The 12554-nt window shown below is 40.3% G+C and overlaps 1 protein-coding gene across 7 annotated transcripts in view; it reads left to right on the top strand.

Moving 5' to 3' along the window:
- Positions 1-12554, top strand: part of Cirl (Calcium-independent receptor for alpha-latrotoxin) — a 374591-nt gene that overhangs the window by 230231 nt on the left and 131806 nt on the right. For all 7 annotated transcript variants that reach the window (XM_028169766.2, XM_089739688.1, XM_089739687.1 and 4 more), the window contains exon 2: positions 196-486. In XM_028169766.2, the coding sequence (XP_028025567.2) occupies positions 219-486 (268 nt within the window). In that variant the 5' untranslated portion in view covers positions 196-218. The remainder of the gene's footprint in view (positions 1-195; positions 487-12554) is intronic.

Below are 12554 nucleotides of genomic sequence, written 5' to 3'. Positions count from 1 at the left end.
TAAAGCTGTTCCAAATCTGTGATCAATATAAATCATTTTTTCTCAATTCAAAATTTAAAGGTTCCCAATTAAGAGAGGCATTAGTAGCTTAGTCGTTTTTTTTTTAAAACCTACTCAATATTTGCTCCAATATTTGGGTACAATTAACAGAAACAGCTTGTTGTTTTTTTTAACATATATTTTCTTTGTTCGCAGATGAATCCACGAGATGGCAACCAATGGATTTGACCTCAGAAACTAAAAACCACAAAATGGCTTTAGAGCCCTTAGAAAAGGCTGTTTCGACGAAGAGGACGGGCTTAGAGGATCTGAAATCTCTGCTAGAGGACAGAGGGGGAGATGAGACGGACTCTAGTGAGGGACGTGTACATAGATTTATTAGTGCGAAAACGAATATAAAGTGCTTTAATAGGTTAAAAACAATGTTGTTTCTACTTGTGATGGTTGTTTTCGACGGAAGGATGCTCGCTGAAGCCAGGAGTTCAGGTTAGTTCACTTTTGATAGCCACGATAAGATCGACTCTTTCGATATTATTTTGTTCTGGGTTTATCGCTTCGGTTATTAGCAATAGTATTTCGGTCTTCTCAAACTCAGAAATAATTTCGTATCCATTTGAAGTAATTTCAATTGAAAATTTAAAAAACATAGGCACGTATAGATATTAGTGGATGAGTTAGAAATGAATTAGGAGAATCCAAAATTGGATTCAGTAGTGCAAATTGGAAGAGACCTATTTCCAGTAGTAGACGGGCATGGGCGATCATGATAATGATGACATTAGTAATATACTATCTAATAAAATAGTAGATACAGGTGTCCAAATGTTTATCTAATAACCAGTAGGTCACATAATAATAAAATTAATTATATATCTTTTTTTATGAATAAAAAACAGGATTTTTAGTGTTCACAAGTATGTCAAGTTAAATTTTAACAAATCATCAATATTGTTTGAGTGGATTTTAAGAAGCATTCAGTCCCAAAGGCCTGGTATTTGCTTGTTAATGATGACACACCACACACCACCACAGCACCACATTTTACCATTCAAATAACTCTTTACTACAGTTAATCTTAAATCATAAGTTCTATGAAACAACGGATTTTTGTATTACTCATTACTTACTCATCACGGTTAATACCAGTGTAAATTAACACACAATGCGTAAAGTGAATGTAAATCTATAATTTTTTTGTTTAAACACGAACAGAAATCGCAGATTTCACCACACATGACTAATTTCTTTATGAACAATACCGTACTAGAAATATGCACATGTTTAATTGCTTATTGCCCTGTAGGAGCGTATGGTCCACCTGTTGGTGAGTGGTTATCGTCACTCATTTGCCCATATTTTTTAAATGGTACTGTCGAAATTTGGCGTACTTATGTTCTGAACACAATTTCTCTAAGTGCAACATGTACGCAGAAGACTCGCAACCAGCTCTCGAATGTAGATGCAAACAATTTGTAGGATACAATTCGATTTATAAACTAATAACAAAAATACATAAAGTCTAAAGTAAGATAAACATTCTATTTTTCAATCCACATAAATGTCTCAAAGAGCGAATGAACAGATATTTTGTGAAGAAGCTATATACAATCTGTTAAAGCAATAAACACTATTGTGTTCTGTTTGTCAGCTTAATAGCTTTCGTCCATTGAACGGATGAGGGAGATATAAAACTTCTAAATGCAAAAAACTAATCCGTTGCATAATCCTCATGAAACCCCTTTCAATAATCTCGAAACACTCATTCCGCTAATCGATTGCCGAGCCGAAACAGTGAAACATAGCACGATTGGATTATGCTCAGACACCCGGCGGAAAAATTAAATTGTTATTTTCCCTAATTGCTTCATCCAATACGGAGACCCAACAAAAAAGGTCCACTGAGACGTGAACCGCTTAAAATTGTATAGAAACCAATAAAAACCACGAAAAATATCAGAGCAGGTAAACCGAGTGGTCCAATCATTCCATAATCCATTAAGATTTTGCTCCGCTTCGGCGAGCACACTTCCAAACTCCCGCGAGGTAAATATTTCAGCCCCACCTCTACCAAGTATAATGTATTCCGCACCCCCTAGACCTCATCTTTCCATCCCTATTTTGCATGAAGGGGGAATTTAAATTGTGTAATCTAACTTCCAATTCATTCATACATCTAGCGCCATCTCTTGGTGATAAATTGAAACTCGGACTTATTCAGTCATTTGGCTTTCAAAGTTGGACCCGAGCGGTCGTGTCGACAGGTATATTGATATGTAAATCATTCTGAGATATTTCTGAGTTCATGTCGCCCGGAATAAGTTTTAAACTAGGTTACTAATGTTTTCTCATTTAGATAGATAGCTAGTGCTAGTAGTCCTAGAGTTTTTTAACGTTCCAATAAAAACGAGTAAATAAAGCTAAAGTTGAAGTTATTGTTCAACCTATCGGTTACATTTGGTTCTAACGTATTGTAAATATTGATCAAAGTTGACTATTTCTAGGAGTCTATGGTCTTTAAACGATTGATCTAAAAATGAGTCTAGTCATTGGTACAACTGCGTGAAAAATACAAAATACACATACATGCGTGCATCCCGGTATTAAAAATACATTATTGCAAAATGTATGTGACGTTGCGATTCTTATTAAAACTCCATTCAAATTAAGGTCTTTTTTTTAAAAAGCCATCTCGTACAGGATCAAATGTCATTTTTGTCAGTTTGCAACGAGGTAGGTCGTCCCGTTTCATACATTTCCGCGTGAAATCCTTTTGTCTTCATTTAGAAAACCATTTCTCTTGTTTACCTTTTATCCGGTTAGAAAAAAGCATTGCCGTTTTTGAAGGGCTCCCGAGTGTTTTATTTCGGAAATGTGTTTTAATAGGATCATGTGCCTATATACTTTTTTTATAACAAGATTTCACGTGACTTTTCGCGTCTTTTTTTTTAAGGTAATTTATGAATTACGAACTCTTCTATGAGATCTGATGTCTTTGTTTTGTATCTGAATTGAATTTCTCGTTACGTTCTATTCGTATTATTTAGAAAAAGGTTAAAACCAGTTATTGTTCGGAACTTGGATATATGCAAGTTATCTTGAAGTTGTCGTTAGCGGGATTCAGGCATCTGTCAAATGCCTTGTGTTCCATAATGGCTACCGCCACAAGTTGTTTGTAGTAATATCATTTATGTTGATCATCCAAAAGGGTAGTTAGAATTAGTGGCCCCAATCTCTTTACTCAGCGACGCATTAATACACTTTACAAATTCTCGACATGCTTACATACACACACATTCATACTTACACGCAAATCTTTGGATAGTTGAAGTGAAGGTATATTTATTAAATTAGAGATCATTAATCTATTGAACGTACTTCTACAATTAACATATTATAGTGAACGGTTGTATATTTTCTCTATATGTACCCAAGAGACATAATTATCCCTGGTCACCTTTGATAAAAATATCGTATTTGTAAATTTCGCGACCACCTTGACAGAAGTTTGCGACAACACTAAGATTAGATAGATGGTTACCGAAGTCAATTTACACCACAGTGTGGATCAACCTCAAGACGTGAGGTTGAAGATGTAATTGCCTAGTAATACTGTTACACAACATCGCGATTTCTTGGCGACGTGTCGTATGCCTTAAAAATAACGCTTTTTTTTTTATTGCTTAGATGAGTGGACGAGCTCACAGCCCACCTGATGTTAAGTGGTTACTGGAGCCCATAGACATCTACAACGTAAATGCGTCAACCACCTTGAGATATAAGTTCTAAGGTCTCAGTATAGTTATCTATACTATCTATCTATATCTATACTAATATTATAAAGAGGAAAGATTTGTTTGTTTGTTTGTTTCGAATAGGCTCCGAAACTACTGGACCGATTTGAAAAATTCTTTTTCCATTAGAAGCCGACATTGTCCCTGATGAACATAGGCTACTTTTTTTTAATTTTTTTTAATTTTTTTTTTTGGTTTCATGTGTGTTTTAATGTTTCCGAAGCGAAGCGAGGGCGGGTCGCTATTGTATAAATAACAAAAAAAAAATTAATGCAGTTACTATTTTCACGGAACAATACAGGGAAAAGAATTTCGTAACACGCATAAGCTTTATGCGGCCGAGAGAACAGGTGTGAAGCGTGTATTCCGTGCTATATAACGCACACAAAAGTTTTTACAAAACATTTCGGCTCCATTGACCTTCTTTGTTCGGCTTTGTTTCAACTATTTTGCATGACAATGGACTTGCCATGAAAAGTTTTATTCGTTTTTTTTTTCTTTTTGTTTTAGTCGATAGTCGTCTGTTGCAATAGTTTGTGATATGTTTTCGCTGTATTGCTTAGTATAATAGTTGTGAATTGGGTTGCATTTAATCTGCCTACTAACAATCATGGGTTAATTAGCAAATTTGCTGATTGCTTTGATAATGGGCTTGCAGTTGACCAATTTTTTTTTTGCCTGTCTATTCTAGTAACCTCGACGGGTTATTCTAGATTCGCCGAGCTTGTAGGTGAGCTCACGGGGCTCAAACCTGACGACGTCGCTAACACGAACCCTAGCAATAGCCGTGCTTCGCAGAATCTACTCCCGGATCAGAAACGTGACCCACTGAGAAGATCCGGCGAGAAACTCAGTGGGCTGTGTCTGTGGGTTAATTTACTCGTCGAGCCCTTCGTCGCAAGCGACGGGTTCGACGAGAATCATGACCGGATGACCAACTAAATGGCATAAAGTTTATATATGTCCTAAAGGCCTTATCTATTTATACACATATACACATATTATGAAAGTCCATCTGTCAGACCCGGAAAGGATTTCAAAGTAAAGCACGCAACCACACTCTTATTTATTAAATACTTACTAATAGGCTGTAAATCTTGACCAATGGTTATCGTTAAGTTCGACATTTAAATTATGTTATGTCGGAACGAGTAACGCCACCTGTCGTCAGATAGCAACAGCGGACATCGAAACAACTAGAACACACTCGAATGTCCTATCGGAAATGTTCTAGAAATTTGTAGACACAGCCGAAACAACTGTAAAAGCTTGATATAGGCGACCCGAAGGCAGCTACCTGTCCTAATGAAACTGAAAGGTTTTGGGCCACTAGTAATCCCCCCCTCTTAAGAAAAAAAGGAGACACTTCTATTCAAAGCGATGCGGCGTACCGAACACCTCAAGAACGGTGAATCATGTTAGTGAAATATACCTTAATTGGCGTCATAATTAAATTGAGTTTTGATTAGTGTTTCGGTAGAGTTTTTGTTTAATCTAAGGATGAGCTTTTACTGGTTGTCGGACCTCTTGTGAGTCCGCGCGGGTAGGTACCACCGCCCTGCCTATTTCTTCCGTGAAGCAGTAATGCGTTTCGGTTTGAAGGGTGGGGCAGCCGTTGTAACTTTACTTGAGACCTTAGAACTTATATCTCAAGGTGGGTGGCGCATTTACGTTGTCGATGTCTATGGGCTCCAGTAACCACTTAACACCAGGTGGGCTGTAAGCGCGTCCACCCATTTAAGCAATAAAAAAAAAAAGATAGGTCACGAAATAGCTTATCCCTTACCGTAACCCATATGCTCTTCCGCGGAGTATGATTCGATCTAGAATGTTACCGCCTTCCCTCTTTTATTTTGAACTACCTCCCTCTCGTTTGGTGTGAAGAATATGAGAAGCACACAGAGAGAGAACACACATAAATAAGAAAACTGTATTCAATAAAGCAAGAAATCACACAATATTATCAACGATTTACTTAACGCGAACTTCCATAACTTTACTCAATACATTCTACACAAAAGGCTCCCACACCTCATATTTTCAGTGAAACAATAGCAAAAATAAATTCTAAAGTCTTCAAACCTGTTAAAATACAATAGCAAAACAAACATAATTCCTAAGATGACAAGACAACGGGGACGTCTCTCGGTAATTGAAAACTATCGATAATAAGACATCGGAAGCGGTAATACCTGTATCTTATTTCCTGAAAGACAAGGTTCAGTTTTCTTTGTGACCTTATCCAGAAATATCGCGCTTAAACCACGATGTTTCAGATAAAGAGGTATTATAATTTAGTTCCAATATCGTGAAAGATAAATGTTGTAAACAGATGTATCATTTTTAAACTTTTAGTAAATCAGAAGAAGACAATATCGATTTTATTATCGTAATGACACTAATTAGGAACGCCACTACGTAGTTTGATTTAGAATTTTAAAACGAATGCCTTACTTGAAAATTTCGTATAGTACGCCATCTTGGGTTAATTAAATCAGTTTATAACCTCGAATTAATAAAGTAGAAAATAGGACAATAATATTGTGGACGGATCTTGGACATACTGTTGGTAAGGAGTTTTGTCAGTACACATTACCTTACCAACAGTACGTTACGTTACCTTAGAACTTATATCTCAAGGTGGGTGGCGCATTTACGTCGTGGATGTCTATGGATTCCAGTAACCACTTAACATCAGGTGGGCTGTGAGCTCGTCCACCTAAGCAATAAATAAAAAAAAAACATAGTTATATGTATCCTATAGAAATTCTACCTATAGCTGTCTTGAAATAGTAAATAGTCACATCTCCTGGCTTAAAATGTCGTACTGCCGTATACAAATTACCAGGACGAAGAGTGAAATTTTTAGTGAGATTTGGGCTCCAGGCAGTTGATTAATTTGCTTATTTACAAATACCATAAAAAAGCACAAGCAACAGCTTATGGATGACAAAATCTTCTGATATAGCCCGAAGATAGGTCACGAAATAGCTTACACAACTTTGGATTCCTTACCGTATTCCATACGCTCTTCCGCTGGGTATGATTCGATTTAGAATGTCACCGCCTTCCCTCTTTTATTTTAAACTACCTTCCTCTCGTTTGGTGTGAAGAATATGAGAAAAGATCTGCCTCCGTATTCCAAGGGCGCTTAACATGTCTGGGTCTGCGAAGGGACTTCGGTTCCCTCTGTATTTTGTACCGTATGTTCCATGGGGAGTGCTCTGAGGAATTGTTCGAGATGATACCGGCATCTCGTTTTTACCATCGCACCGCCCGCCACCGGAGTAGAGTTCATCCATACTACCTGGAACTACTGCAGTCATCCACAGTGCGTTTCCAGAGGTCTTTTTTGCCACGTACAATCCGGATTTGGAATGAGCTCCCCTCCACGGTGTTTCCCGAGCGCTATGACATGACCTTCAAACGAGGTTTGTGGAGAGTATTAAGCGGTAGGCAGCGGCTTGACTCTGCCCCTAGCATTGCTGAAGTCCATGGGCGACGGCAACCACTCACCATCAGGTGGGCCGTATGCTCGTCTGCATACAAGATCAATAAAATAAAATAAAAACCGACCGACGCCCTGGTAAGAATCGCTGGGTCACGTCGGATGCAGGTGGCAACGGACCGACCGCACTGGAGATCAGTTGGAGAAACTTATGTTCAGCAGTGGACAGTGGACAAGCTAAGATGATGATGATGATGATGATGATGATGAGGTTAGTTGCCATACAGTGTCCCTGAAAATGTTCATGTGCGTAGATTACTTTCAAATGTGATGCATGGGCATTTTGCTCGGAGTGATACCGGAGTGATACCACCCTGCCTATTTCTACTGAGAAGCAGTAATGCGTTTCGGTTTGAAGGGCGGGGCAACCGTTGTAATGTTAAAAAGGGGACCTTAGAACTCTTGTCTCAAGGTGGGTGGTGGCACGTTGTAGATGTCTACGGGCTCCGGTAACCACTTAACCAGGTGGACCGTGAGCTCGACCCCCAACTAAGCCATAAATAAAATAATAATAAAAAGATATAAAAAAATCACTAAAAATAAGCGTTCATTCTGTTTTCGTACTCTCTTACCGAATTCAGGAGGTAACAACAGCTAATATTTTCGAGGAATGTTTCAACAATGGTTCGCTCATGCGGACACATCAAAAGCCATGTTTCGCTAAATAATTTCATCTAAAATTCACACCTCGAATGATTCATTCGGTTCTTTTTTTTAAATATTAAACGCGAAGTACAATAGTACACATTATGATTCAAACTTTTCATACCGCGTTGTAAGGCTGTCACATTTTTTCTTAGTTTAAGCTGGTTTTCTATGGAGATCTTTAAACGCAGCCGCAATTGTATATGAATACTAACAGTCGACCTATAAGCCCCACTTATTGCATAACTTCGAGCTAACTCCAAATGGTTTTCAAAGTGTAAAAGAAGTACCTTACCAGGAGTATCACCAAAACAGCAATGAATGCTAAACTTATTTTGTGCAAGAAATATCACGGAATCGCTGATGTGACCTAATAAAATGTTATTGTAGAAGTTAATTTTTTTTTATTGCCCGTGTAGGCAGACGAGCATACGGCCCGCCTGATGGTAAATGGTTACCGTCGCCCATGGACCTCAGCAATGCCAGGGGCAGAGCCAAGCCGCTGCCTACCGTTATATTATAACGTCATATTTCGTGAATTCCCAACCTAAAGATTTTTTATTTATTGCTTAGATGGGTGGACGAGCTCACAGCCCACCTGGTGTTAAGTGGTTACTGGAGCCCATAGACATCCACAACGTAAATGCGCCACCCACCTTGAGATACAAGTTCTAAGGTCTCAAGTATAGTTACAACGGCTGCCCCACCCTTCAAACCGAAACGCATTACTGCTTCACGGCAGAAATAGGCAGGGTGGTGGTACCCACCCGCGCGGACTCACAGAGGTCCTACCACCAGTAAAAAATACCTCGGCTTCATTCCTTTGATACCCTAAGTCCTGTGAAACGTATGTTGTATATACACTATACATTGCTTATGCAAAAATGATTTTTGTAATAACATAAATTCAAATCTTGGTTTTTGTAATGAAACTTAAATAATTTAATTTAATTTTAGAAAATAAGTTCAAAAAAACAATATGAAACTCTTCTAGTGTACCCCTTGACGCATAACAGCTGCGTCATTCTTTCAAGTTTGAATGGCAGGACAGTCATTATAGAACGAAATGAAGAATTCGACCTCATGTCTCAAGCTGTGTGTGTGCATTGACCTAGGGCGACACAGGTGCTCACGGGACACGGCTGTTTCGGTCGCTACCTGCACCTCGTCGCCCGGAGGGAGCCGACGCCGAAGTGCCACCACTGCAGTGGCTGCAACGAGGACACGGTGGAGCACACGCTCGCGTACTGCACCGCTTTCGCGGAGCAGCGCCGCGTCCTCGTTGCAAAAATAGGACCGGACTTGTCGCTTCCGACCGTCGTGGCTACGATGCTCGGCAGCGACGAGTCCTGGCAGGCGATGCTCGACTTCTGCGAGTCCACCATCTCGCAGAAGGAGGCGGCGGAACGGGAGAGGGAGAGCTCTTCTTCCCTCTCGGCGCCGTGCCGCCGCCGTCGAGCCGGGGTTTGGAGGAGGGCGTTTGTCCAGCTCCAGCCCCTATGAGGAGACAGTCTCCTCCCGGTGATGGTCACGGGGCGACCTAAGGGGGTTGAGGCTGCGCCGCACGCTACCGTCACTCTAGCGCGCTGGCACCAGGAGGACGGGACGGCGCGTCGGCGGCTGCGGACTGCGATGCGGTCCGCATTTTCGTCGTCGCTGTCGTCGCCGAACATACTGTTGAAGAGCAACCCGGTCGGCGGTGTATCGCGTTCCGACCCGGCAGGCTGGTTCTGGCCCAGCGGGGTATCCCGGAACACCAGCGGCACCGCCCGGGCGGCCTGGTAGGGCCGCCGTACCGCGGAGACCGACGTCGTTGGTCGTCGACTATCGCCTCGACGACCCGTCGGTCGGGCGTCCTCGGGGTGGCGCCGCGTGTCTGGTTGTAGTGTTGACCGCGGGAACCCCCCTACTCTGAACGGGTTCTGACCCCGGACGGAGATCGGACGTCGGGTGTAAGAGTGCAGGGGAGTCGTTTAGTGGGTGGGCCCTAAAATCCTTGGGCCCGCGATCTGCTCTCAACACCTGCAGATCGTTGAGTCTCCCATACCCCGCGCGCCCCCTAGGCGCGGGGACCTCGTAGAAGGTTCGGCCGCCGGCCCGAAAAAAAAAAAAAAAAAAAGGGCTGTCTATTACTTCTGGTAACTACTTAACCCTGGGCCGTGGCTCGTTCATATACATACATATATAACAAATGTGGATCACTCAATTGATTGATTTCCATTTTCATTGAAATTTTTGAAATTTAACTTTTAGAAAGTTTAAATTCTTGAACAATAACAATCGAACTTGAAAATGTCTCACTTGTACATCTGACGCATTATCAAAAAATACGATCATCGACAACCCTATCGCGTTCGTAAATGTCACCGTTAAGAATAATGAAAGATAATAAAAAATACTTTTCTTTGATACAATCACATTAAAAAATTTCACGTAAACGACTTTGCGTCTTAAGCCTACTGTTTAGGGGCTATTTTTTCTCGTTACAAAGTTACAAAACAAGCAATTTCATCTGGAGTGGTGCCGGGGAGGGAATAATTTTTTTCGGAAAAAGCGTCGGACGCTCATTTTGATAACATTCAATTATGAAAATTGCAAATTAGGGACACTGAGTGGAATAGTCACGATTCTTATCTTCGTTTTTTTTTCTTCTTTATTTATTTCGGTACTATTTATTCAAGAGAAACATTACAGACCGTTGGACAGATGTCAGATGATGTCGACTCGACAAAACAAACTTTCTGTTTCTCATACACTGTGTATCATACCGCCATTATCGACACGTGACAAGTCAAAACGGTTTTCATTCAAGCAGGCCTTTCCAAACACATTTTAATAACAGAATCACTGACAGAATTTGGATTTTTTTTACCAAGAAACCAAATAATACCCGTGGCTCACCAAAGCACAGTAAAATACGAAAATTCAGTACCCATATGGAAATTTAAGAATAATTTTACATACAATAAACTCTGAATACATTTTGTCAAAATGTAACGATACGGTCCAATTTTCGAAGCTGCGAAAAAAATGAAGCCAGTTCGATGCTGACGAGTATTTAATTAAAATTGTTTTTGGTAAGCGACTTGTCGTTTTCAAGATTTAGAAGTTTTGCTAAACAACAGCTATGGTAATATTTATCTTGTTCACATAATGCTTGACGACTCTGTCTTATGAATCATAATAATAAACAAAACGCTTTATCCTAAAAATACCTGATGGTACGTAGTACATTCTCTCACGTACGTGTACATAAGCAGAGATTTAATTCAAATCATATCTTCTCATACAGTTACAGCTGGACAAAGGTGTCCTTTAGAGTCCTCTGGTGATTTTCGTACTCAAAAAATCTTTCATTTGCTTACTATAACTTTCTCTACTGTGTTTGTGTGTCTTAACCTCGCAGATATTGGTTGATCTGCTATTTTTGTTTTGGTTCTTATCAACACTCTAATAATTCAGAGTCACTGCAAATTGCTTAACTTCTCAATTATATCACAATGCGACAAAGACTCTAGCCCCGGAGTCACGAGTTCAATAGAGGCATTCACACAGCGTCTTTAGGCACCAGTAACTGCCGATTTTCAGGGGGCGTTGCGATTTGGCTACGTCATGTAAAAGATAGATGATGCCAGATGCATTCCTTATGCCTCCACCTACCACTTTACACATTCCAATTTTACCAAAAATACGTACTCATATTTCGCCCCACCCAAATCTTCCCCCGACACTGAGAATGTTTATAGCAACAACCCATCTGGGAGTAACCTATCATACCTTGACTTAGTAGTTTGAACTAAAACATCAAATCCAAATTAGATTTACTTTTTTTTATTGCTTAAATTGGTGGACGAGCTCACAGCCCACCTGGTGTTAAGTGGTTACTAGAACCCATAGACATCTATAATGTAAATGCGCCACCCACCTTGAGATATAAGTTCTAAGGTCTCAGTATAGTTGCAACGGCTACCCCACCCTTCAAGCCACCGTTTACTGGTGTAAATGGGCGTGTTGTGCTTATTGGTTGGCGAGCGCACAGCCCGGCTCGTATTAAGTTGTTTCCGGAGTTATTATAAGTTGAATGTCGTCATCCACTTCGAGACATGCGGTTTGAATCTCAATTGTATTATTATACAGTGTGGTCTATGGATCAAATTGCATAACTTAGGACAACAACAATTTAGGAATACGCAGGATGACGACTCGTGCCGCTGAAACAGTGACTACATAAATTCCGTTGAAACATTTCGTTTGTCCGCCTTCATTGGCAATAAAAGGCGATGCCTCAGTGTGTTTCCAGTTTGTGCGCTATTCTCGTATCTCCCCTCAACACTGAGCACGTGTTTATTGCAACTGCCCCTGAGGGAGTGGTCAGTCGTTCGCGCCGAAGTGCTTTTTATTTGTTAACTCCAACACTTTTACCGTTCGCGGAACTTCTTGTATGTAACTAGAATATAGCTGTGGAGAAGTCTTTCGAAATAAATTACGCTCTTAATTCAGGAGCGAAGAAAAGTTTACATTTAGTTCTCTTTGTTATCTTTAGTATCGTTGGAATGTTACTTTGACTGATAGTTAGAGCTTCAACGAAACCGATTATCGTTCTGAAGTAC

Source organism: Bombyx mandarina, chromosome A1 (assembly GCF_030267445.1).
Source record: "Bombyx mandarina strain Sakado chromosome A1, ASM3026744v2".
Taxonomy (NCBI): domain Eukaryota; kingdom Metazoa; phylum Arthropoda; class Insecta; order Lepidoptera; family Bombycidae; genus Bombyx; species Bombyx mandarina.
This window is presented reverse-complemented; position numbering and strand designations above follow the sequence as displayed.